At 44.5% G+C, this 27799-nt stretch overlaps 2 protein-coding genes across 2 annotated transcripts in view; one reads left to right on the forward strand and one right to left on the reverse strand.

Moving 5' to 3' along the window:
* The window catches only part of ADGRG4 (adhesion G protein-coupled receptor G4), a 135406-nt gene extending 120921 nt beyond the window's left edge, over window positions 1-14485 (reverse strand). The window contains 1 exon segment of the mRNA XM_059385975.1: window positions 14383-14485. Within this exon segment, the coding sequence (XP_059241958.1) occupies window positions 14383-14485 (103 nt within the window).
* Window positions 14486-21790: 7305 nt separating this feature from the next.
* The window catches only part of MAP7D3 (MAP7 domain containing 3), a 28221-nt gene continuing 22212 nt past the window's right edge, over window positions 21791-27799 (forward strand). Inside the window, exons 1-4 of the mRNA XM_059385976.1 lie at window positions 21791-21902; window positions 26167-26265; window positions 26361-26444; window positions 27510-27673. Coding sequence (XP_059241959.1) covers window positions 21848-21902; window positions 26167-26265; window positions 26361-26444; window positions 27510-27673 — 402 coding nt within the window. The 5' untranslated portion in view covers window positions 21791-21847. The remainder of the gene's footprint in view (window positions 21903-26166; window positions 26266-26360; window positions 26445-27509; window positions 27674-27799) is intronic.

Consider the following 27799-nt stretch of genomic DNA (forward strand, 5'->3'; position numbering starts at 1 on the left):
GTTACCACCCAAGCATTCCAAATCATAGGGTCAAGCCATTATGAGGAATAGGGGTGGACTTAGAAGGTGGTAGGCCCCCATGACAGCCATATGTGTCAGGTTTCATCCTAGGAAAAGGACTTGAGAGGATGGCAGAAATCGTCCCTTACGTCACTATTCACATGTCAATACAAGGTGCTGTCTGATTGGCTAAAGCACCCACGGAGAGGCAGGTGATGCCTCTATTGTGAGGTGTTGCCACTCGCTCAAACCAAGGTCTCCCATTGGTGGAAGCTGGCCAATGGCTGCCCTTCTACTTAAGCACACCCTCAGGATCAGCAGACGACGTCCTTGACTCCCACCTCAGCTCCCATATCATACAGAAAGACTGTTAAGAGGCATAGGGATGGCCCTGGAAAGTAGTGTTCCTCTCCCACTACCTTTCCACCTCACACACTGAATCCTGCTCTAGGGGAAGGAATGGAGAGTAGCCTTAGTTATTCCGACGTCACGACTCACATTGGTGGGGGGGGGGCAGTCATGATGCCTCCATTGTGAGGCATTGATGACCCCTCACAGTAAGGCCTCCCATTGGTGGAAGCTGGCCAATGGCTGCCCTTCTACTTAAGCACACCCTCGGGATCAGCAGACAATGTACTCAGTTACCACCCAAGCATTCCAAATCATAGGGTCAAGCCATTATGAGGAAAAGGGGTGGACTTAGAAGGTGGTAGGCCCCCATGACAGCCATATGTGTCAGGTTTCATCCTAGGAAAAGGACTTGAGAGGATGGCAGAAATCGTCCCTTACGTCACTATTCACATGTCAATACAAGGTGCTGTCTGATTGGCTAAAGCACCCACGGAGAGGCAGGTGATGCCTCTATTGTGAGGTGTTGCCACTCGCTCAAACCAAGGTCTCCCATTGGTGGAAGCTGGCCAATGGCTGCCCTTCTACTTAAGCACACCCTCTAGGATCAGCAGACGACGTCCTTGACTCCCACCTCAGCTCCCATATCATACAGAAAGACTGTTAAGAGGCATAGGGATGGCCCTGGAAAGTAGTGTTCCTCTCCCACTACCTTTCCACCTCACACACTGAATCCTGCTCTAGGGGAAGGAATGGAGAGTAGCCTTAGTTATTCCGACGTCACAACTCACATTTGTGGGGGGGGGCAGTCATGATGCCTCCATTGTGAGGCATTGATGACCCCTCACAGTAAGGCCTCCCAATGGTGGAAGCTGGCCAATGGCTGCCCTTCTACTTAAGCACACCCTCAGGATCAGCAGACAATGTACTCAGTTACCACCCGAGCATTCTAAATCATAAGGTCAAGCCCCGTGACACATTCACTTTCAGTCACTATACCTCATCTGAGGAGAAAGACCTGAGAAGGTAGAGTTAGTCATCCCTGATATTAGATAATACTCGTATGTCAGCAACAAAGTATTCTCTTAGTGGCTGAGGGACCCATGGTGGGGAGGAGCCTCCATTGTGAGGTATTGTTGGTCCTATATAGTACGGCTTCCCATTGGTCGTTGCTGCTCAGTGGCAGCTGCATCCTGAATCAGACACCTGTATCAGCAGCCAATTAACTTGTTTATCATCCCAGCACCTCAAATCATAAGACCTGACCATAGACAAATAGGGGTGACCTTGGAAGGTAGTGCTCCCCCGCCCTGTGACACCTCCACCTCTGCACAGTAGGATCCATGCTGGGGAAGGAATTCAGAGGGTTACAGAAGTCACTCTGACATTACTATTCGCATGTCTGACCAAGGTTCTTTCTGATTGGCTGAAGGGGGCAAAGAGCCATGACGCCTTATTGTGAGTTGTTGCTTGGCCTCTGAAGTCACGCATTCCCATTGGTGGAAGCTAGGCCAATAGCTTCCCTCCTACAGCATAATGATCTCTCTGCCAACCACAGTGGGGGTTTGTGTTAGATCCAAAGGTGAAAAGGTCTCTCCTCCATTACCATTCTCCTGAGTATACAAAAAGCATAAGTGGGTTTTAATGAAGGGATTATTATGTCTTGAGACATTAAGTGATAAATGTCTCTAAGAGTTTGTGGAATAGGAAAGACAATATTACGCAAAATGGGAAAGTGATTTTTAAACCTTTTCTGTGTAATTATGTATAAATGTATATAATATATGATCTATATAATTTATATATTATATAAACATACAACGTAAAAACCTCGCCAGTCAGGAAAGGTATGGGACTTTTCCTGACCCCATTTGAATCTGTTGAAAGGGATTTTAATTTCCTTTTGGGATATATATATGAACTGGGTCGTGGTTGCTATGGAGATCTCAAAGCTCATCCTAACTTCTCCGTGGTTATGTCTGAAATTATGTCTTTGGGGAGATTCAAATTATGAGAATGAGGACTGTGGGTGTCTGCCTCTCAAGCTGCCACTTGTTCTCAGCTCCCCTCATCTACTAAACCAGAAAGACTCATAGATTCCTAATCTTAATAGATGATTACATTTCATAGTAGATCTTTTATCCTGTCAACCATCCTGAATAACACACCAAATTAATTTGGGGGCATAAATGGATGTGCTTTTTAGGAGAGTTTGGCTCTATTTTCAGCTGTGAATTATGCATTAGTAAGAATTATTTGGACAGCATTCATCATCATTTCCGAAGTTAATGAAATTCCATTACACTTCAGTACATTTTCATTTCACCCAGTGGTAAATTAATTCTCTCTCCCTCTTTCTGTCTCTGTCTCTTGCTCCTCTTTTGCATCATTTACAGTAGTTACGGAGTGGGAACATGGAGAGGTTGCCTAAGTAGAATAAGTTAAATAAGGGCCAGGAAAGACAGATGTTACTGATTCCCTCCATAATGATGATGTGCTCTATAACTCAATGCCAAGATGAGCAAGGCAGCTTGTTTTCACAGCTGTCACTGCTGTTCTAGTGCTCGAGGATTTGGGGCAGGGTCTGGGTTCAGGGACATAGCTAGGCTACAACTTAGACGTTTGACATACAGCTCATCTCCTTAACACACAGCTCCCACTTGTGAGCTGCCCACAGCAGTGCATGCCGCCCTGTCACATCACTGAACACATTGCTTGACCTGGGGGAGCTCTCTGGGCAAAAGGCAGGACCAAGAGCGTTGCCAGGTCCAGCTTTGCCCCAACAGAAGAGAAGCCCGGAACTCTCCTAGGTGCTGGATATTTTCCTTTAATTGTTATTGGTCTCCTTCCTGGTCCCACCCCTCTTCCAGCCTAGTCAGGGGCTCAGGCCAGATCTTCCTCCCACAGGTCCCCTGCCCAGTGGCCAATAAGTCTATCTCTTCAGTTGGGCTCTCTAGCAACTGATCAAAGTGCACCCTGGAAGCTACTTTGACACCCCGCTCCCCACCTCCCAGTAGGCTTTGCATGTTTCTAGACTCTTTTTTTTTTTGGCTAATAGTGCAATGGTTAAAAGGGAGTTCTGGCTCTGAACTCAGACAGACCAGGGTTAGAGTGCCTTGGACTTCCATGGGAACACTGCCAAGCTCTGTACCAACTTTCAGCCTTCAGACAGGTGTGTGCTTTATCTAAGAAAAAGAATGGAACCTTTGGGACACTTGGGTGGCTCAGTTGGTTAAGCATCTGCCTTCGGCTCAGGTTAGGATCCCAGGGTCCGGCTCCCTCCTTGCTCAGCGGGGAGCCTGCTGTTCCCTCTGGCTGTGGCTCCCCCTGCTTGTGCTCCTTCTCTCTCTTTCCGACAAATGAATAAAATCTTTTTTAAAAATAATAAAAAAATTAAAAAGAAAAAAGAATGGAAACTTTGAATCCTTTGTAGAGGAAAAGAGCTCCAAATTCCTAAATATCAAAACCATACAAAAACAAGTCTGTCTCCATGGGTGAAAAAAATCCTCAATCAATCAATTCTGTCAGAACAATTAGAAATGATCACAGTCAGATGGATTGTTTTCTGGTCAATGGTATTTGGCCAAACCAACCAGAATGAAATCAAGCAGCTGGCAATCCCATTGATTGTACCATCATAGGTCATTTTCTGGTCCAAAAAAAATGACCTCCACATGAGCAATTCAGGCATGTAATAACAACACAGACTGTCGCTTCTCTACAGTAGTTACCACTTTAGATAACTCTTCGGCTTGATTTAGTTGCCCCGTGCAACACAATGTATATTTATTCAGATTATTTGGCGTTCTCTATTTCAATTAACTCCAGACAGGTCCCCTCCAAAGGTAAAAGGCAGAGAGTATAAGTGTATTTACCCACATTAACCAAATTGGCAGGTAGTCAGGCAAACAGAACCATGGCAACATCTGTCTAGAAAGCTGCCCAGAGCTCCCAAGCCAGGAGGGTGATTTGAATCCGGTGGAGATAAGAGCATAACCTTGACTGTAATTCATAGTTGTTAGGGAAATGGCAGAACTGGGGAGGCGCCTAATTCTTGCTGAAAGCAGAAGCCATTAATGCAGGGAAGTCATTAGCATTGATTGAGATAGGTACAGTAAATCCTGGGACCACGTGCAGCCCCCTTATGAGGAAATGGTTTCCAAGGGTCACCAATCCTAGGAAGCTCAGTAAATCTGTACATGAACCTGAAGGCTAAAAGGCTGCAGTAGGCATTCATTAGAGGGGGCCCTGAACTGGACCGGGTGCCCAGAAGGAGAGTTCAACCACCTGATCACAAGGTCTCTCCCTCTGTCTTTCTCCCTCAGGCCTCCCGCCTCCCCATTCCACAAACTTCTCCCTACTAATAGCAATCTACAGAAGTGATCAATTTCTTAAAATTAAAAGGAGACATGTTCTTTCAGTGGTGGAAATTAGGTTTCCAGAGGGGCGCCTGGCTGGCTCAGTCAGTAGGGCATGCAACTCTTGATCTCGGGGTTGTGAATTCAAGCCCCAGCTTGGGCACAGATCTTATTGTAAATTAAAAAAAAAAAAAAAAAAAGGTTTTGGCGTGCCTGGGTGGCTCAGTGGGTTAAGCCTTTGCCTTTGTCTCATTCATGATCACAGGGTTCTGGGACAAAGTCCCACATCAGGCAGGGAGCCTGCTTCCCCCTCTATCCCTGCCTGCCTCTCTGCCTGCTTGTGATCTCTGTGTCAAATAAATAAATAAAATCTTAATTTTTTTTTTAAATAGGTTTCCAGGGGCACCTGGGTGGCTCTGTGGGTTGAGCCTCTGCCTTTGGCTCAGGTCATGATCTCAGGGTCATGGGATCGAGCCCTGCATTGGGAATCTCTGCTCAGCGGGGAGCCTGCTACCTGCCACCCTCCTCTGCCTGCCTTTCTGCCTACTTGTGATCTCTCTCTCCCTGTCAAATAAATAAATAAAATCTTTTAAAAAATAGGTTTCCAGGGACACCGAGCTGGCTCAGTCAGTGAGGCAGGCGAGTCTTGATCTTGGGGTTGTGGGTTTGAGCCTCTTGTTGGGTGTAGAGATTGCTTAAAAATAGAATCTTGAAAAAAATTAGGTTTCCAGAAGTAATTCTAATAGAAAGAACATCAAACTCCCCATCTTTGGAACAGGTTTCAGGCTGAGACCAGGAATTTAAGTGTCTCTCCAGAGTTCTTCATTTTGCTCTGAATGATTTAGTCACTACATAATACATAGCCACTAGTGTTTTTAGCTACAGCCCTGGTCAGGACCTGCTTATAACAATCCTTTATTTTAGCCACCGCCAAAGGTCCATTCTAGATAAGAGACCAAATTAGTACACATTTTCATCTTGCTCTCCTTGAATATTTCTCTTCTCACCAGCAATATTCAAGAGATCCAAATACTCTGCATCTTTGTCAGCATGTTGATAGTATCAGTTTTGGTTTTGCTTTGTCTCTATTTTAACCAACTTGATCGGGTATGCAGTGGAATCTCACTGTGGCTTTAATTTGCATTTCCCTCATGACTAATGAGGTTGAGTATCTTTTCATATGCATGTTTGCTAGCATTATGCTTGGCACATAATAATTGCTTCCTGCCAAGATTTCAGGTGTTTTTTGTTTTTGTTTTTTTTACCCTCTTCTTTCCAAATGCATGATTTTACCAGAGGCCACCAAGAGACAAGATCTTCACCTCCCTGCTGGGGGGGGGGCGTTGGTTTAAGTAGCTGTCACGTGCTGTAGGTGGAAGGCAGGGGGGCGTTAGGGAGACAAAGGGGTGTCTTAGGGAACTTCTCACACACCACAGTACGTAAGTTGAGCACAGACTTCTGGTAGTGAGAATTGTCCTAATTCTAAAAATGCTTTGTATGGTGACTAACATAATATAATTTAAAAAATTATTTAAAACAATTAAAAAATAAAAACGCTTTTCAATACTAAAAATTCTTTTCAATTCTAACTTGTCTGGATTAAACATACAGACAACACACACGCACATGCACACACGTGCACACACACACACGCGCACGCACGCGCACACAGCAGTTTTCTCTTTTTAATTGAACAGTTGTTTCCGTGAATTGTACCCTACAGGTAGACAGTTGGATTGGAAGCTGGCTATAACCAGCCACTGCAGAGTTGCCCATGCCATGGCTGGCTGCATTATTACACTTACGATTCATATAAAATAGGATGAGAACATTCACTTATCTTTACAGCCCCCCCTTCACGCTCTGAAATCAAGTCTCTATAGTTCCTCATTTCTTTTGCTGCTTAACAAGAAAAAAGCAACTTGATTCTTGAAGGCTGAAACCTGATTGCATTTTGACTCACTCAATATTAGCTAAAACATTTTAAAACTAGGCTAGACTAGGCGGGGGGTGGGATTTAATGAAATATGAGACAAGATCTCAACCCCAGGAGTGAAATTTGTGGTCCTATACCTTGGGTTTATTTCAGGAAACAGCTGAAAATTCCTTGTAGTCCAGACTTGGTGCATGGGGCCTAGACACGAGCGAGAGGCAAGGCATCTTAAAAAAAAAAAAAAAAAAAAAAAAAAAAAAAAAAGGCTTTTTCTTTTCTTTCTGAACACAAAGTTTCCTTTGGTCCCCGACTCACTTTTTAACAGCATTCTCAACTTGTGCTCAACTGTTTCCTGTTCACATTTTCCAAATGCCCTTGTTTATTATTCTCTGCCTTAAAAAAAGCTATAGAGAGACAGCATAAAATGTTATCTAAGCCTTAATATGTATTCATAGCCCAAGGAATCAACAAAAGTCAAAAGTGTGGAGAAAGGAGGGGCGAGAGTAATATTACTATTGTTCAAATTACAGAGATGTAATTCCTCTATTACATATAGAGGAGTGATAGATAGATGTTCTTTTTTTTTTTTTTAAAAGATTCTATCTATTTACTTGACAAAGATCACAAGTAGGCAGAGAGGCAGAGAAAGCGAGAGATAGAGAGGGAAGCAGGCTCACCGCCGAGCAGAGAGCCCGATGCGGGGCTCCATCCCGGGACCCTGAGATCATGACCCGAGCCGAAGGCAGAGGCTTAACCCACTGAGCCACCCAGGCGCCCCTAGATAGATGTTCTTGTTTAAGGAAGCTCTTCACCTAACTGATAAATTAATCGGAGGAGATCGGGATTATACCTGAAAACAAACACTGGAAGAAAGTCCATCCTTTTCAATGAATAATTCTGTGCCTATTACCAAAGAGAATTTTATGTGAGCGGAGGAAGGTTTGCCCCACTTAACTACGCAGTCAGTTCTTAATTATCCATGTTAAGAGAGAGAAGCAATTGCTCTGATAAGCTGAAACAACAGATAATCAAAAATTCTTCCCCTTAATTAATCACCTGTCCTCCTACAGTCTGTCTCCCCCTCCGCCTGAGCCCAGCAAACATTTGTTGTTAATTAGAGAAAATGTTTTCCCGAGCTAATCTCTCCCCCTACAGGCAACCAGCCTACCAAGCCTGTGGATCAGTTCCCCAAGGGGAGGCTGTTATCACCCGAGGCCAAGGTGACAGGGAGGAGGTGGTACGGGGTAGTGATCACGGGCTGAGAACATCAGGGTGAGCTGAGGGACTCTGGGCACAGTGCTCTCTGAGCCTCAGCTTACTCGGTTGTAAAATGAGGATCATAATAATTATTACCTCATTGGGCTGTTGTCAGATGTAAATGGGAGACAGTGCAAAGCCCCTGACTCAATGGGTGCCCTTGGTGACGTCAGCCACTTTAGTCTGCTTATTAAAAAGATTGTTGATTGTGCCAAGAAGAGAGTAAGTGGATCCGCTCAACGAGGCGCCGGTGGTTTGGCTGCAAGTGATTCATTGGACTCGTACTAAATAAAAACTTTTGACTGCTTAAAATACATTCTATCGGCTGCCGGCTGGCCTGCAAGAACCACTGCTTCAGTTCTCACGTCTGAGAACGTTCTGGGAGTTCTCCCAGGGTGGGAAAGGTCTCTCCGGAAATTGAGATTCCCGGGCTGGAGGCCTCAGGGAGTCCCGGGGAGCACTTCCTTCCGCACTGAGCACCCTGTTGAGCTTAAAGCTCCGGTAAGCGAGGGCTCCTGGGGTGGGGGATTCCGGCCTGACCACCCCCACTTCCCCACCGGAACTACTCTGGCTTTGTTTAATATGTAAATATCATTGATTCCATCTCCATACCTTGCTGCGGGCCTGGGAGCTATTCTCCTGGGAAGGTGATTTTGCAAATAATTTAATCTCGTCCCTTCCGGGTGGGTTTCAGACCACCTTTGGGAATTCTGGGACCGGTCTACAGTCACCGCTGCATACGTTAACTACCTGTGTGACCTCGGTCAAAACACTTGTCCTCTGGACTATGAAATGAGTTGCCCTAGAAATTCTCTGAGGGTGGTTCTTTCCTGCTCAGACCTAGCGTTCTAGGATTACAGGTGCTGGTGGGGGTGGGGGAGGTATGGGAAACAACACAATAACTCGCACATTTGAAGGAGGACCGGGATGGGTCACACGTACATTTAATAATACCGTCCAGAGAAGCTCTTCTCCTAACCTCATTTTATTTATTTGTTTTTAAAGCTAATCTTTTTTTAAGAGAGAGAGAAAAGGAGCAGAGGGAGAGGGAGAGAGACTCTTAAACAGGCTCCACATCCAGCACGCAGCTGCGAGCAAGCCAGGCTGGATGGCAGGACCCCCAAGATCATGACCTGAGCCAAAATCAAGAGTCCGGGGCTTAACCAACTGAGCCACCCAGGCGCCCCTCTCCTAATCTCATTTTAGTTAAAGGTAGAGACTAGCTTGCAGAAACACCATAAAGTTTAGCATATCTGAAGTCCCACAAATTATTTGGTCAATGGAATGATTTTTTCCTAGTTTTTCCCTAGGCCACCCCAGGGACCAGAAAGACCAGACCTTGCAAGGAGGCTATGCTCCTTTTCCTCACTAGGTGGCAGCAACACTTAGCTTTGTCAAAGAGAAAAAGGGTCTATTGTCCCTGGTAGGATCTCTATCTCATGTTTGATTTTGGAGCATCGCCATACTGTCTGTTTCTATTTCTATTTTATTTTCCTGAACAACCAGTAATCGTAAATAATGATACAGGTTTCGTGGGGGGGGGGGCCATAAAAGAACCAAAGCAAGAACTGAGTAGGACCCTTTAACTCGCAGATGATGAAACAGCTCTAGCCAAGGTCATAGGTGTAGGGTGAAGTGGCAAAGTAGGAACTAGAGCTCCAGTCTTTTAACTCTGCATCCCAATCTCTTCCACTTTCCTTCTTCGGGGAGGTAAATATTGCCCAAAGATTTCATTTAGCAACTGTGCGTGCTGAGGCAGATTAGTTCATCTCTCTGGGCCAAAGTTCCTCATCTGTAGTAAGGCCATAATAATAATAATATCGACTTCCTAGGATTTTACAAGAATTAGAGACCAGGGACGCCTGCCTGGCTCAGTCAGTGAAGCATGCAATTCTCGATCTTGGGGTCATGAATGGAAGCCACACATTGGGGGTAGAGATGACTTCAGGAAATACAAGGAAAAAAAACAGAATTAGAGACCATGTGTGTAAGGGACAGAGAGGCATGTGACAGAGTCTGTATGTGTACATACGATGTACACATGCTTTTTTTTTTTAACAAAAGCAGTAAAGCCATCCTCAGGAAATCAGGAATGGCAGAGGAATTCAAGGCTCCTGCAGAAGAATTCAAGGCTCCTTTCAAAGCTAACTTTTTTGCAATAATATAGCCTCTCGTCACTAGTGACACACAAACACAGTAAGCTGGTGGTATTTCTCTGGAGAGCAATCTGGGTTGAGAGCTCTTTCTGTGTCTCATTCCATTTTTGAGAACATATCGAGGAAACCACCCCAAAAGGGGTACAGGGGTGGGAGGGCGGTAAGCTATGTAAGATTGTTCCGAGTCCCACTATTTATAATGGTAAAAAACGGAAAACTTCCCAACAGTCACTGATTTGGTATGGAGATGAACTGTGTGTCTAACTCCAGGTCTCTTCCTTAGGAAAACAAGTGAGAGACAGAGGTTCCTTCCGTTGTTACCCCCTAACCACATCATTCGCCCACTGCAATAAGACCTGCGGTGGAGAGCCGGGCTTGCTCAGAAGATGAGTCTCTGAGTACCACATCCTGTCTAGTTCATTGAACTCAACTGGAAACATGCAAAAGGTCAAGAAAAAACCCCCCAATTCAGGTGAGTGCTGTCTTCCTCTGCAGAGCCCCACGATTGGAGAACACTGTGTTTGCAGATCGCATAGGGTAACTCTAATCAGAGACCCATTTCACAGAAGTTGTTCTTAGGATAGAAACCACTAAGTCTCTCCAGAAAGTGTAGGGCTGGGTTAGGTGATGTGGCCTGGTAGAGTCCTATAGAGTCACCATAGCTAAATTAAATCCAAGTGATAATAATGGCTGACACTGATAAAATGCCTACCCATCTATACGATGTTTTGTCTACTCTTTACAAAGCACTTGGGGATTCTGGTCTCATTTAATCCTTGAAACAACACTGGAGTCAGCGTGGCAGGTAAGTCACCATGTCATAAATGAGAGCGTGAGAAGCAGGACAAGAGGAAGCACAAAGGCCTTGGAGTCAAACAGACCTGAATTCATGTCACAGCTCCGGTGGTTCCTAGCCATGTGACTCTTTTTAAGCTTGTATTTCTTCATTCATAAAATAGGGATGATAATAGTGTTCACTCCAAGGATGGCTGTGAGGATTAAATGAGATGCCGCATGGAGGCAAAGGGCCTTGACACTCAAAAATGTAACTTATTGTTATTGAATCAGTGACAATTTGTAAGTGACAGAAGTCAGAACAGGCACCCCAAGCCCAGAGGGCTGAAAGTTTTTAATTCAAGCCCACAAATATATAGAGCCACAGTTAGATTTTCTTATTGAAATGGCAGGCTTTTCTTCAAAACCCAGATCGCTGTTTTGTTTGTGATCGAAATTCACAAGTGAATCTCTGGCATTCCTTTGATTTGGTGAAGCCCTTGGGATGTCACACTCCATGTGAGGCTTTTCTTAGATTTTAATACAGAAATTATTCATCCTGTTCTGTATTAGCACGTTTACTTTTGGTCCAAGACACTGAACAGGAGGAGGAAGTCAGAAAAAGGCCAGGAAAGCATGATCACTGCCAAGAGTACAGGGGTGGGGAGAGTTGGGGGGAGGAGGGGTTGCTGGGAAAGGAAGTTTCAGGCAAGAATCCCCAAGTTCCTTTTCTATGCCTAGACAGAACAGTTAAACCACTTTTTTTTTTTTTTTTTTTTTTGCAATAATATAGCCTCTCGTCACTAGTGACACACAAACACAGTAAACTGGTGGTATTTCTCTGGAGAGCAATCTGGTTTGAGAGCTCTTTCTGTGTCTCATTCCATTTTTGAGAACATATTCCGAGGAAACAACACCAAAAGGGGTACAGGGGTGGGAGGGCGGTAAGCTATGTAAGATTGTTCCAAGTCCCACTATTTATAATGGTAAAAAACGGAAAACAACCCAAATGTTCAATAATGGTAAAGTGTCTAAAAAAAAAAGTAGTCTACCGACCAGATGGAACATTCTTCAGACATCAAAATGGTAAGTATGCGGGCTGTGTTAAGTGAAAAAAAGATCACAATGTGGCATAGACACAAACATTACAACTATGTAAACCTAAAATATATGTGGATGTGAATATAAAGGAAGGAAAATGTGTAGTGGCTAGAATATGTTCATTCAGTTTTGTGCAGCTGCTATGAACACTGCTTTATATCCCGTTTAATCCTCGAGGCAACTAATCATTTTGTCAATTTCCACACACAAAAAGATAACAGAATTTTGAAAATGGGGCGTTAAAACATATGACTCTGCCATTTACTAGCCGGGTGACCTTGGACAAGTCTCCCTCTAAATTGTTTTCTTTGCAAAATAAAGAGGAAGCTGACTAAGGATTAAATCTCAAGCTCTTAAAATCCAGTGCCTTTGAGCTAGCAAATAAGTCATCATTTAAGTTTTTCTCTCTCTGGTGTTTCTGAGGAATCCTAGCTCAGAATGCTCACCTGAAAGTGTTCCTTAACTTGTTGTTTTGAAAAGTATGGCGCAAAATGCCACCGGAGAAAAATATAACTGACTTTCCTATTTTGAAACAATACACAATTCCAAATAGCATATTACTGTCATTCGTATTTCCATGACTTTTGTTGGAGACCAGACTGAAAGCGCTTCCTTTCTCCCACACCCAGAGAATTGGCAGAGGTTAGGGGAAGGGGAGTGGGAAATGTAGTCAGAAAGAATTTGGAACCATGCACAGACAGGGTAAGCAAAAAATGTCGAAATTTTGTGCTGATACCTCCTCAAGGCCGAAGGGAAATTTGAACCTGCTTTGGTTTCAGTTAGTATTAAAATAATCTTGCCCTGAAAGAGACACTCTGTGTCCCACAAGTGCAAGCTGTCCTCCTGGGATGCGGGGGCGGGGGGTGGTATTTTACCAGACCCTACCCCTTTCTAGAAAAGGCCTTCTCCTCCCCTTACAGCAGAGGAAAACAGAGAAGGAAGGTGGGTGAGGAACAGAGACATAAAGGGTAGTGACCCTTCTGGTTCATTATAAGATTTCAAGTGCGTGGATGATTCCTATGGTTGTTTCTCCCCAAACAAGCCTCTTTGTTAGATAGTTACACACAATTATTCTTTGTCTGAAAACCTGGCCACTGCTTGGCTCTGACTGCAAACCCCTTTTCCAGCATTTGAGCTCCAAAATGCTTTGTTCTCTTGGTCTCCTATCTTCATTATTCTATTGCCTTGTGAAACATCTCCCGCCTTCTGGCCACAAATGAAAACCCAGTAGTGGAAGGTGTGGGTGTGAATGGATTAGAGAGCATGGAATTATCTATTCCAATCTGTGCTGTGTGCTGTATTGTCATTATTAATGGTATTAATGGTATTCTATTGGTTTCGTAGCCTGTCAAGAGTAAGTGAGACAACATGAAAAAAGCATGTGATATTTGCCTCTAAGATATTAGCTGTTGTTATTACTATTTTACATTGAGCTCATACTGAGAACTGTACCTGATCCTCTCTATCAACAAAATGGGTTTTTTTTTAAGATTTATTTATTTGAGAGACTGAAGGAGAGAGAGAGAGAACACAAGTGGAGTGGCAAGGGTCAGAGGGAGAAGCAGGCTCCTCACTGAGCGGGGAGCCCAATGCAGGACTCAACCCCAGGACCCTGAGATCGTGACTTGAGTGGAAGTCAGACACTTCACTGACTGAGCAACTGTTATTACCCTCATTTTACAGATGCAAAAACCTAGACTTTTCATTGAATAGTCTAAGTGGCAGGGCTGGGACCCAAGCCACCACACGGTAATGGGTAAAGGTCATGTTTGGGTACTTTACAAGTTAGCCAATCTGTTACTCTCCTAGCCAGTCAGTTACTAAATTTTGAAAGCTTACATAATGACAGCATTTCTCCCAGAACCGATTTTCTTCAAATGTCATTTCCTCCTTCTATAAACAGACTGAACACATCCCTGACTCACATTTGAACAAATTCATTTCACATTTCGAATTTTCTTTCCCCTGCAGTCAGCCCTATGGCAATTCCACAGGCCCAGGGCCAAATTCCAGCTCATAGTGGAGGATGTGTGAATACCATAGGCTAGGAAAATAGCATGAGACCAACTGACAGTGGTCCCCAAAGTGCTATGCTACCCAGCTCTTCCCCAGCAGGCCGTGGATTAAGATATAAATGAAACATATGGAGATGGGAAAAAGCATATGTCTGGCCTGCTGTGGCCCATGTTCCTGTCAAGCTCACGCACTGGGTCATTTTTAATCATGAAAACACCACCAAGCAGGCTTCCCAAATATTTCTACAGAACTAAAATTGAAATCAGTGCTGTATTTCTCACACCTTCCTTCTGAAGTCAGACTTAGCTGCTGTATCCCAGGATTTGGCACACACCCTCCTCCCCCCAGAGAAAGAACTAGTTAGTTCCTCCTGGGTACGTTTTTGTCGAATTAATCATCCCCAGGCATAATAATATCAATAACAGCACAAACCCTCTACCGAACACCATGCAGAGTTCTGAGGGTAACACTTGTTGTAAGAGCGACTTTTCCGGGAAGCCTCTCAAGCTACGTTGGCCCTTGGCCAACTCCCCCATTCCCATGTCGTCCACTCCCAGATTCAAAGAGTGATTCGATTTTGCTGGGTTTTTTTGCCCTTGGCCTAGGCTGCCAGGCAGTGTTTTTAGGGGCCCTCTTTTGCTCTGGCTCCTGCTACTTCTGGAAAGCTCAAGAACTCTGGAATCAGATTATCCCGAATCTGAATCCTGCCTCTGTGAGGTGGGGAAGAGTCAGGAGGGGCCTGAGAGCCAAGGTATTTGCCCAGTTCTGCTGCTGCAAAAAAGAGTTCCCAGGAGGGAGCTGAGTCCGGAGCAGCAGACAGGGACCAACTCATTGGACCCCTCACAAAAATCATGGTGGTTCAACATCCTTTTAAGCTTGCCTTTGCCAGTGTAGCCATATCTCAATCTGTTTCCCTCCCGTGTCCCTTTTCCGTTTCATTGGGAGGATATGGGGCAAATTCCAGCTGGATTACGTAATGGTTCCAGCACCAGATCAGGAATTGTCACTTTTTTCCTCCCAAAAGATTATCTGGACAGCCTTTCACGGATGGGCAGGGAAAGGAGCTGGAGTCAAAGTGAAGGCCTGAAGTTTGTGACCTTGCTGGTCATCCCTAGCTCTCACCTTTTGTGGCTATCTTGACAGCAACATCTACAAACTACAGAAAAGCAAAGTCAAGGGTGTGTGTCTTTCATGAGGAACAGAGAACTGTGGTCTGTGTACCCATTGGCCTCAGGGATAACCTGTACTTTCTCTTCTCTGCCCCATCCACCCTAAGAGTCTTCTCTGAAAACACTCCTCAGGGGCCTGGAGGGGCTGGCTGTTGAGCGAACCTGGCCCTGAAGGTTTGCTCTGTGTTGCTGAGTCCTTCACCCCAGCCACACACATGGATGAGAACCCAGTGGCGCAACTTGCCTGGGCTCTTGGCTGCCCAAGTGTGCATTCCGCTAGACCCACGTGGCCTGAGGAGTGTGCACACAAGGTTCCCTTGTACTCTCAGCCCCCTTTTTAAAATCTGAAAGTACACATTCTCTAAATAGATCTGCAAGCTGGCCCTCAAGGAACAATGGGCTTTATAGTGTAGACTTTCCACTACAACTGTATCAGCCCATTGACAATTGAATTTTGCAAAGGGAAATTTTTTTAAAGATTTAAAAAAAAATGTTGAAGTAATTTCTACACCCAATGTGGGGCTCAAGCCCATATCCCCAAGATCAAGAGTCACACGCTCGTAACTAGTAGAGCCAGCCCTCCCCCCCAACTCCAGCAGAGGGAAATTCTTAAGAGCCAGAATAAGGGGGGTGCCTGGGTGGCTCAGTGGGTTAAGCCTCTGCCTTTGGCTCAGGTCATGATCTCAGGGTCCTGGGATGGAGCCCCACATCCGGCTTTCTGCTTAGCAGGGAGCCTGCTTCCCCGCCTCTCTGCCTACTTGTGATCTATGTCAAATAAATAAATCTTAAAAAAAAAGAATAGCCAGAATAAGGATGGATTTTTTTTTCAGAGAGGGAGAGAGGAGAGGTAGAGGGAGAGAGAGAATCTTGAAAAGACTCCTTACCCAGTCAGGAGGACAACATGGGGCTGGATCTCGCAACCCTGAGATCATGACCTGAGCTGAAATCAAGGTTTGGACACTTAACTGACTGAACCATCCAGGCCCCCCAAGGATGGAATTTTTAAATCACTGACAATGGTTTTATTCTTTCTTAAGTAAACCCTATCCCCAAAGTGAGGCTCGAACTCCCAGCTCTGAGATTAAGAACTCGCAGCTCTACAGATTGGGCCAGCTAGGAGCCCCACGTCTCAAAATCTTAAAGACCTAAGAGCTTTTAGAATAGTATGTAGTCCCAGATAAAACTTGATGATTAACGAAGAGCGATATATAAATATGCATGAGATTCCTTCCATGGCTTTTGCATTTCACTTTCTGTGTGTGATCTGGATGTTTCTCCCCTCGGTCATTCAACTAGCTCCTTTTAAAATGTAGGTGCATATGTGCGTACAGTGTGCTGTGGGATGGAGAGAAAGCGAGGGAAAACCGAGTATGTTGTGTGTTGTATCAGAGACCAGCGTAGGAGACTGTGGTACAAACCTCCCTCAGGCTTCCCGGCCACGCCTCCTCCCTCTGTGAGGTGCTCCTCCCTCCACTGTGATGCCCTTCCCTGTGTGATGCTTCGCGCCGTTGCCATGACAATACCTTGGCTTTCAATGTACTCTAGGGCAAAGCATCTGCCTGCCCTTAGTGAAAAAAACAAAAAGAAAGAAAGAAAAGGTTAAGGATCAGGAAATCAGGAACTAGGAGACACTAGGTCTGTATTAGAATTTTTCAGATTTATTATCATCAAAGAGAAATAGCATTAGGTACTCAGGTGTACTTGACATCACACTAGACATCATTTAGTATATTTCCTTAGAGTTATATGTTATACAACTAATAACACTTAAAGAATCAGAAACTCTGGGAATGAGGCCCGACAATGTGGGTTCTAATAAACTATCTCGACTCCTCTTTTCTTCCCATTTTCTCCCATCTGGATTTCACCAATATTTAGCTCTATTAGAAATTCCTAAGTGTCTGTAAAGGGCACTCCTTGATATTTTAGGCTTTTTGGCATCCTCTGAAGCTTCCTTTATGTTACAAGGCCTGTATTTAGAATGAGAAGACCCAGCCCATGTTTGCTCTACCTTATTTGAAGTTAAGGGGGAAAAATGAGGACATTTACTTGCCCTTTAATAATTTTAAGTCTAGATCTTTTCAAACCACCCCCCCCCACCCCAGTGGCCATCCAGAATATTTTCATTTCTTCCTCCAGTACATAGAAGCTTTTAGTATTTGCTCTCATTCATTCAGCCAACATTCATTGCAAGATAGACTACAAGAGATGTGGTGTCTTTCCCTTTACACATGCATTTTTTTAACGTGTATTTTGAATCCAGTCCTGAATACTCAGCATTTATTGATTTTGCTGAGTCTTTCTAGAAGAAAGCTGTTTAAGAGGAGACCTACGGGTCTCCACTGTAAGACCTATATTAAACACCTATTTACAATGGTTTCTTACTCAAGAGTTTGAATCAAAAAAAATTTTTTTTAAAGATTTTATTTATTTATTTGACAGACAGAGATCACAAGTAGGCAGAGAGGCAGGCAGAGAGAGAGAGAGAGAGAGAGAGAGAAGCAGGCTTCCTGCGGAGCAGAGAGCCCGATGCGGGGCTCGATCCCAGGACCCTGAGATCATGACCCGAGCCAAAGGCAGCAGCCCAAACCACTGAGCCACCCAGGCGCCCCTGAATCAAAAATTTTTAACAGTTTATTTATTTATTTTGGAGAGAGAGCCCGTGGCAAGGAGGGGCAGAGGGGGAGGGAGAGAGAAACCTAAGCAGGCTCTGTGTGTTGGGCCTGGAGGCTGACACCCGACCCGGGCAGTGCTTGATCTCAGGACCCCGAGATCACGACGGGAGCTGAAACCAAGATTCAGACACTTAACCGGCTCCGCTGCCCAGGCGTCCAGAGTCAATTCTATTAAAGGCTTAAGAAACAGCTATCGACACTTGAGTTGGGAGGTGTAGTAAGACTACTAACTATAGAAAGTGTAGCTTTGAAAAGGCTCAGGTGCCTGAGTGGGAGGACTGGATCAATGAAAAACAGGAGGTATGGGTTAGGAGTAAAGAGTGGACTGGAGATCAGCACCTAGTAAACTGGGAGACACAGCGGAAGGCTTAGTAGACATACGTGGGCTTGGGTCCTGGCTCTGCCCCTTGCTGGCTGTGCTAACCATGGATGGGCAGGTTAGTCAACCTCCCCATGCCTATTTCTTCATCTGTAAAATGAGGATGAGAATAGAAGCTGTCTCATAAAAGTACTGTAAGGGTTAAATGAAGGGATCCGTGCAAAGCCTTTAGGACTGTGCCTGCCATTGGGTAGGCAATGGATAAATGACAGCTCTTACTATCTCCCCTAAGTGTCCAAGACTCATCACCCAATGCTCCGAGCAGAGGGCTACCACTGCCACCACACCCTTTCCCCTCGGAGGTTTATCTGAATTTCCAGTTTGGAGGGAAATACCTCTTCTTCCTCTCCTCAGAAGCTTACTGCCTTCACCCTGGTGAGCTTAGGCCATGATGATCAACCCCCCAGACCACCCCAGGAGGGCCCAGGGACTCCCTAAAAAGGAGAGGGCACACAGAGCAAGGCCACCCCAGTTCTCCAGGCAAAGAGAAAGGAGGAGAGATGGAGTGAGGAGGGGTGGCTGTGAAGGGTTGTGGCATGGGTGGGTGGAAGGTGCTCCTGGGGTGGGAATTCCAGAGCTGAGAAAGCTTTGAGAAATGACCAGAGCCTGAGGTAAGCCTGTAGCTTAGGAGGGAAGAAAAGTGCAGATTTGGGGAAAGAAAGGAAAATGTGAATAGATTTGGCAAGAGATGAGTCCAGAATGAAACCCCTCCCCTTTCCCCCCCAACCCTGGCATCACAGCCAAGCTGCAACAGATGGGAAGTAAGAGTCAGAAATGAGAGGCCAAGTGCCTCCACTGTGGGCCTGCCGGGCGAATCTGACAGGTAGTTCAGGGATGGAGAGGAGAGCCATCTCATGGCTATGAAGCTTAAAACTCCCAGTACAGTGCCGCGGTGGTGGGAGTTGCAGTGGAAATTTGTTAGACTCGGGCAGTCCGCCAAGTGTTTATTACATGTGAATTCCATTTTTTAAAAACTTCATGGTTGATAGAAAAAAAAATGTGACGAATTCTAGACCTGTTGTGCCTGTGGTTTCTGAATGTTCTTCCTGCTGGTGTCAGGTTTAAGGGGAAAAAATAACCAAGGGGGAAAAAAGTGAGCAGGATTCCAGTTCTTTTTTTTGCTCACTGGGGAACTTACACGCTTTCCAAACACAGGAGGAGAGGAGCCGCCTGGGTTCCTTCCCAGCTGAGTCTGGGTTGGCCCCAGAAGAATTAGACTCACTCTACCCAAACGGATGCCCTTTAGTTCTAATATTTTTCCGAGAAATATACAGTCTTGTGGGGGCTCCTTAGGGAGCTGCTCTAGTTCCAAGAAAACCCCTAAGGCTGGACCCTGACATCGAATAATCAGCATAGAATCAATGGAGGGCAGGGCTCCTTTCCTGTCTCCCCCCGCCACGTGCCAGGCAAAGAGCAGATGACAGTTTGAGTGATTCCGCCTTTGAAATGAACAAATGAATTATCTAATTATCTAATACATGGTTCCTATTTAAATTTTCCCCATTGCTACAATAATCAATGCTCTTTAAAGCTATTTTTTAAAAATCTAGTTTTTTTTTTTAAAAATTTTTTTATTTATTTGAAAGAGAGAGAGAGAGAGAGAGAGAGAGAGCGCAAAAGCAGGGGGAGTGGCAAGCAGAAGGAGAGAGAGAAGCAGGCTCCTGACAGAGCAGGGAGCCTGACTTGGGGCTGGATCCCAGAACCCTGGGATCATGACCTGAGCTGAGGGTAGATGCTTAACCAACTGAGCCTCCCAGGTGCCCTTTAATATTGGTCGCTTTAGTCTCCTGTGATCCAAAACACTCTCCAATGTTTGTTTTTAATCTTTGATGATAACATTTTGAAGCATCCAGGCCAGTTGTTTCATAGAATACGTCACAGTCTGGATTTGTCTGAAATTTCCTCATTATTAGATAGGTCCAGCATCTCACAATGGATTCAACATCTTGAGCATTTGCAAGAAACCATAAAGGTGGGGTGCCTGGGTAGCTCAATCAGTTAAGCGTCTACTTTCCGCTCAGATCATGATCCCAGGGTCCTGGGATCGAGCTCTGAGTCAGTCGGGGTCAGGCTCCCTGTTCTGCTGGGAGCCTGCTTCTCCCTCTCACTTTGTTGCTCCCCCTGCTTGTGTGTTCACCCTCCCTCTCCCTCAAGTAAATAAATAAAATCTTAAAAAAAAAAATAGAAAGAAACCATAAAGGTGATGTTGCATTTTTCTAGATTGTCCATTTGTGGAGTTCCAGATAAATCATCAAAGCTGAATTTATGTGTCTCTGCTTTGCTGGTGTCTTAATCACATGTGTGTCATATTAACAATCATGGCTACCATCATGTGCATCATGGAAAACTTTGCTCTCTGGGTACATACAGGAGCAGGATTTCGGATACTTTATAATGCTAAACTTCCTCCCCCCCACTCCCACTCTACCCCTGACTCGCATAGCAGCCCCCACTCTCCTACCTCCACCCCCAGTATTTTTTTTCCTCCATCCCCAGTATTAATCTACAGCCTCACCAACACTTATTGTTCACTCTTTAAATTTGCTAAATCTGTAGGTATAACATGATATCTTCTGGGTTTTGTTTGTATTCTCTCGGACTGCTGAAGAGTGTGAGCATCTTTTCTCATGTTTCTTGATCATTTGTGATTTTTCTCTTGTGGGAGGCCTGTTTATGCCTTTTGCTCACTTCTTGGAGGTTTTTTTCCTTATGTATTTTTAGATCTTTGTGGATTCTGGATGCTAATCATTTATGAACTATGTATGAATCTCCAGCTTTTATGAAACAGTATTGCTTAAGGCTAAGCACATGGAGGAGGCTACTGGTCAGACATTTTGGGTTCAAATTCCAGTTCTGATAGTAACTGTGTGACTGTGAATAGTTTAACTTCTCTCTGCTTTAGTTTCCTTATCTACGAGATGGGAGTGATAATGGTGCCTGGGCCTGGCACATAGTAAGAGTCAATAAATGTTTGCTATTAGCTCCTTCCCCTTTACAGCTCCCTGAAATCTTGAGATATAGAGGGCTCATCAAAGTGCGTGTCCCACAAGCCCTCTCCTTCACTTAAAGATCCACAAACACCGTAGAGACAATTCATGCAACTTTGAGACCTGACAGTGTCATGATTTATTTTGCAAAGATTTAAAGAAAGGCTCTACTCTTGATTGGGCCCCTAGTGCCTTCCAGGAACATCTCTAACCTGCCTCTGGGCCTCTTGCCCCTCACTTAGGCCTTTCTGTAGTGTTTCAAAGACTAGCAAACTCCTGATACAAGCGAACCCAGGAGGCGCTCGGTATAATGCTCCCTAAAAGAACGAAGGAACAAATGAAGAAAGGAAGGAACGTTACTGCGTTGCTATGTAGACGGGATGAAAGGGAAAAAGGAATGTTGGGTGGCCAAGCCGGCTGACGATTGGCTGGCCCCCCGCACACCGATGCGAGGAGAACTTGGAACGCAGGAGAGGGTTCTTTAGACCAGAGGTCCCCGCCCAGCGGCTCAGGACGTGGTGTGTAGTGAGCAGCGCTGCAGGGCTTGCGGGTCTCAGGCGGGCGCGGCGGCTCTGCGGGCCCCGCCCCGCCCCGCCCCCCGGCGCCGCGGCCGAAGCCGGCCAGACGGCGGCGCCGGAGCCTGCGCACTGGACCCCCAGCGCCGCCAGCGGTTTCAGACGCGGCGGCTCAGAAGATGGCGGAGCGCGCCGGCGGCGGCACCTCCCTGAGGGGGATGCGCGAACGCATGGGTGAGCGGCCTGGCGTCTCCCGGGGGAACTCGGAACCGCGCGGGAGGCGGGCGTCTCGTGGCCCCGGGGGCCGTTGAAGCGGCGCGGAGGGCGTCAGAAAACTTTACTCCGGAGTGGCCTCGCGCCGTCCGGTCCTCCCCTCACCCGCCCCGGAGTTTCCCTGGACGGGACAGAGAACCGTTGTGAGACGGGGGTGGGGAGGAGGAACGGCCGGCCGTCCGGCATCACCGACGGCCGAAGTCCCGCGGCCAGCGTTCCAACGGTCGCCGCCACCGGCCGAACCCCGCGGGCGGGGCGTGAGGGAACTAACGGACGCTGTGGGCGCGGGGGGGTGGTGGAGGGGCCTGTGACCCCGGACCCGGAGGACGGTCCTGAGCTGCGCCTGCCGTTGGGGGGCGGCGGGCGCCCGCGCGGCCATCGAACGGACGCGCCACAGCCCGGGATGTGCGGGCGCCCGCCAAGACCCCGCGCGCCAGGGCAGCCTTTCCAGGCGCCGGGAGCCGGGCGTTTTCTCTCTGCGCGGGGCGCTCGCATCCTCTCCCACGGTCGCAGTCCTTGCCTCTCCCAAGGACTTAATCTACTGCACCCTCCCGGCCAACGTCCGGTGAGGAGGGAGCCTTGGGGGCTGTTCCTTTGAAAGTTGGGAGAAACTTGCCTCTCCGCTCCTCCTGATTTGCCTGCTGTAGCACATGACTTCGTCAAGATGTCACCTTCCGTGGGACATCTTGCAGACCCTAGGCGGCAATGAACGGGAAGCAGCACTTCAGTGTGCTTTCTTCTGAACTGCCCCCAAAGCGTTAATTTTCTAAAGTTTGGCAGCGCATTGCTTAGCCCAGGAGGCTGCTCCGCTCGCGGAGCGAAATGGTATTTCTCGCTTGTGGGAGGTTACTTGGTTTTCTCAGGCCAGTTGCTATTACTATGAGCTTGAGAATAAAACGATCTTAATTGATTTTATCGAAAGCCTTGGGGATTTTTCATTTGCACTTGAAAAATTGGCTGCGATTGAGAGGCTTTGTGTTACTTCAGAATACTTTGAATCCACTCCCCAAACAACGTATTAGAAGCAAATACACTTTCATCTTTACCTAGAGAGAGAGTGCATTAAATTCGGATTGTTTCATTACTTGTCGACACCTAAGGCTCTCTGCCATTTGTTTATTTCAGTGATTTAAAGTAACCAGCATTCTGGATAACCCCCTTCCCCAGCATTTTTGGATATTGAATGTTGTGAAGTATTTTAAAATCTTTTATTAAACAGTTGCTTGGATTCACAGTATTTCAAGCCAAAAACTTAGTCATGCAAAAAGGGCTTAACCCAGAACCCTAATTGACCTCCTTGTTGCCCATTTCCTATTAGGAATTGAAAACATCACATGTTATATGTTAGAATTTTCACAGACTTCGGGCTTCAACAAGATTTGCCCTCATGGTCTCAGCGTTTTCCTGAAGGGGACAAGGAGTCATTGAAATGTTTTGCCACTTAGTGGCAAATGAGATGCCACTGTGACAGTTGCTTCTTTTTATTCTGTTATCCAAGTAACCATGAGTAGCCCTGAATCTGTTAATCTGGTTAATTTCATTTACTGCTGGGAGCCTGGCTCCAAGAGTTAAAATGTTGTCCCTGAACAAGTGACTTCTAAGGGGGCATGAATTATGTACATTCATTTTATTATGTTTTCTGTGCATAGTACTGCGCTAAGATTGTAACATACTGAAGAAATACACTTTTTAAAAATTCTTATTTACCTGAAAGAGATAGGGGTCAGGAGCATGGGGGGTGGTGGGGAGTGGGCAGGGGCAGGGCAGAGAGAGGGGGAGAAACAGACTCCCCTGAGAGCATGACCTGAGTAGAAGGCAGATTTTAACCCAATGAACCATCCAGGCATCCCTAAATACACTTAACAGAAAATGTTTTATACTTTTACACATAATTGTAAGATAATTTATATGAATTTTTCAATCTGATGAGCATAAGAAACTTTGCCACTGATCTGTCACCTTGTTTTTCTAAATTCACAAGTAATTTCTTTAGACAAATGCAGAAAAAGCTACTAAGGTTGAGTGAGAGGATTATAGAATTTTAGAGCTGGAGAAACCTTAAGATTCTCAAGTCTAATACCCAGAGTCCCAGCTATAAAATCCTGGGCAGCTTCTACAACTTGGATGTATAGTCTAACAGCTTAATATTTTTCCAAGTAGCCATTCCACTGTAGGCAGCTCTGACTGGTAGGAAACTGTAATTTACTTTAAGACATGATATCTTTGAGGAATATTTTGTTGTGTCTTGTTTATTTTTTAGTAATCTCTACCCACTTTGGGGCTCAAACACAAGACCCAGAGTTACTACCTGCGTGATCTGGGACAATAATGTTTAGCTTCAGTTTTTCCTACCTGTAAAAAATATGGAAAATAATAATATCCATTTTATAGGGTTGCTAGAATTTAATGAAGTTATACAAATGTAAAGAATTTCGTAAATGGTGAGGTTGATATACGGTATTTGTTATAGCAATTTTTAGGAAAGTACCATAAATACAGATTCAGGTTCTTCAGTTCTGGTAATAAACTCTACCCTATTCATTAACCTCCAGGCAAAAGGTGACTCTTTAAGATTTTATTTGAGAGAGAGAACATGACTGGGACTGGGGTGGACAGAGACAGAGGTAGAGAGGGAGATAACAAATATGGTAAAATTATACATTTCAAGAGATTGTCCTTATGGTCAAGTAATTTGTGCTAAAATATGAACTTTCTTTGGGATTTCTAATCAGGAAAATGGAATGTGCAAAACTAACTTTTTTTTCTGTGCTCACATAGAGATGTTATAAGCGGGAGAGAGTATATAAGAGGGTTTAATTAATTTATAGACTATATGTAAGAATTGTTCTAATACACTAGTATGCAAATTCAGAGGATAATCTGTGGTCCACAGAATTGCTGGTAGTTGAACTATGAAGGAAGCTGAGAAGAGTCTAATCTTCAAATTTAGTTAAATCATGGATTATCTGAGCTGTTAGGTCTCTGTGGTTAAAAAAAAATCCTTTTTCCTTTTTGAAATAGTGGTCCCTATGGCAGCAATTATGAGCTCACTTTCAAGGTTACTCTGTAAAATGACTCCCAGATCTCTTTTCCTCCCAGACAAGAAACATCTCAGAGTCCTTTCATTCTTTAAGTACAATGACAGATACTCTGTTCCTTTAATTATTTTAACCGTCATCTTCAACTGTTAAATTTTTTCCTGATATATAGAAAACAAAAGTGTATGCAATATCACAGGGACATATTTCCTGTGCATTCACAGAGGTAGAAGGAGAGTTTTCAGTGTTAATCTCCAGATTCTTCCTGAAGATGCCCAGCATTGTGGGACATTTTAGATGCAGCCATAAATGGAATTCAAGGGCTCCGGAATCCCCTATAATAATTGCTGTGTGTGTCATCCTGGCATTTGTTTTTCTTACTCTCCCCCAAATTGTGCTCCCCTAATCTTGTATTTCACCCTTATTGAAGTTTATTTACCACTTTTGGGCACATTTTACAAGGCATGTGTAAATTTATCTTTGTTTGCCGGACATTTTTCTACCTGGAATAATACTATCTCAATGGAAATTCCTTGAGTGCTTCTCCACCTTCACTGCATTAGAATAGAGCTTTTAGCAACTGGAAGTGCCTGGGCCTCCACCCAGACAGAGACTGGGGGTGGGGAAAGGCAGGCATTGCTGGTATCTTTAAAGCAACGTGGGTAAAGAAAACCCATCTACGTAATTTATAAATGTACTTTTTAATATTGGGTCCAGTCTCTGAGGATCTCACTGTTGACACTTCTGCTTCCAAATTCAGACCTGTAAACACCACGTCTTTTCAAAATTCTCAATTTATGATGAAACAGTTTTTCCGTTTCTGTGCCAGCTCAGTTTTTCCAGTACTTGGTGTGATATCTTGTCTGAGGCATTTTTGAAAATTATTAATCATTAGCTCCTACTTATCCACAAGCTGGTGCTGCCACTCCCACTAACAAGCTCTAAGTCCTCAGATAAACTGGCACACCCACAGTAAACAGCCTTAATTCTTTTGTAAAGTGTTGTTGAACATAGGTACTCAATATGTCTTTGTTGTTGACCTGGATTAATCTGTCCTGATTTTGTCTTCTAGATAAGAGATGCTGTCCTGTATCATCAAGGACAATTGCCCAGGCTTTGCCTCCCCCTGTATTAGCTGTTTGCATTCATAATATCTAATCCCTTCCTTTTCTCTCCCTGTATTATAGTTGCGGCTGCTCACGCCATTGCCGAAGAAAGACGGAATCAAAGTAGTTTCAGCACTCATCCATCTCAATCTGCAAATATAAGATCTGCTTTCAAACCAGGTATAATTTCTAGAATGCTTTTTTATAGATGTCAGAGTGTCAAGTCAATAAAACCAGATCTATTAATGCCTTACTATATATTTTTTTGTTTTTAGTAATAGATGGATCCGTGCTTAAAAATGATGTGAAGCAGAGGTTGGCAAAGGAGCGAAGAGAGGAGACCAAAAGACAACAAGAAGGTATATTTTAGACTTAAAATCGGAATGAATAAATTTTCTGTTGAGGTTACATATTTTCAAAGTGATTTTATCTACTTTTCCTGATCTGTTTATACATAGATTACATTTTTTCTGGGATGTATTATGTTGGATTGAATATTTATACTAAGGCAGATAAAGAAGGCCTTAAAAATAGTTGATTGTTTAATTTTTGAAGTAGTTTCTGTTAGCTCTAATTTTCTGAAAACTAAGGTGTGAAAATTTCAGCATTTGTAGGAACAAGCAGAATGGGGTTTCAATAAAAATGACTCTAAAAAGGAAAATGAAGTTGTTAATAATCCTAATTTAGGCTTCATAAGTGTAAATTTGGACCTAAAAGAATAATCTTTTTACACCTCAAGAGAATGCCTTTCTCAACGAGGCATTTTTCTCTGGCCTTTGAAATCCCTTGACAAAATTTGTGCTCAGCTTCATTCAAATGGATATCATTTTTCTTTGTTTTGGTGAGGAGTTATTTCTTCCTGGAGCTCTTGGGGAGTGCATTTTAGAACTGCATAGATGCTGTCCAGGCTTTAGTGAGGGAAAATTTGAAATAGGAAAACATCATGCTGTTCCATAGTGTGGTGTCTTAACTCCATGAATGTAAAACGGGCATGATTAAATATGGTCTGGGTAGCTGAGGCCTTTGAAAGAAGTTTCCTAGTAGAAGAAAAAAAACCTCTTCTGGCCATGTGTTTTCTTTTTAGTTCTTATTTTAATGTATATAGCATGTTAATCTGTGGGGTTTAATTTTGCCTCAAATCAGCAGAAATATCACATGAAAGAAAATACTTGTTTTTAATTCAGAATTTTAGCTTGGACAGGATATGAGGGTCATCTATGCCATCTCTGTTCTCTAGAATTAAATGAACACTCAGTGCAAATGATTCTTGTTCACTTATATAATCGTTTGTTATTGGCATGGGTCATGTTATTTTTAAGAAAGAGGAGGAGATATATTAACTTTCTCCTTCTTTGTGAGTACTGTAGAAAACTTAAATATTTTCTTTGCTCTTATGCCTCGAAAATGTATTTGGAATATTTCAGCTACTAAGGAAACACAACTGCTTGAAAAAGAAAGAAAATCACGGATCCAATATGAAAAACAGATGGAGGAGAAACAACGGAAGCTGAAAGAACAAAAAGAGAAGGATGAGCAGCGGAGAATATCTGCAGAAGAAAAAAGGAAACAAAAACTACAGGAAGAAAGGGTACAGTACATGTTTCCTAGCCTGTTCCATCAGATGCCACGTGGTGTCACCTGGCACTGGAATACTTTTTTCTTAGCCTTTCACTGCCTTTCCTGCCCCCTCTCCTGCCAAGGGATCCAGTCCCAG

Source organism: Mustela nigripes, chromosome X (genome assembly GCF_022355385.1).
Source record: "Mustela nigripes isolate SB6536 chromosome X, MUSNIG.SB6536, whole genome shotgun sequence".
Taxonomy (NCBI): domain Eukaryota; kingdom Metazoa; phylum Chordata; class Mammalia; order Carnivora; family Mustelidae; genus Mustela; species Mustela nigripes.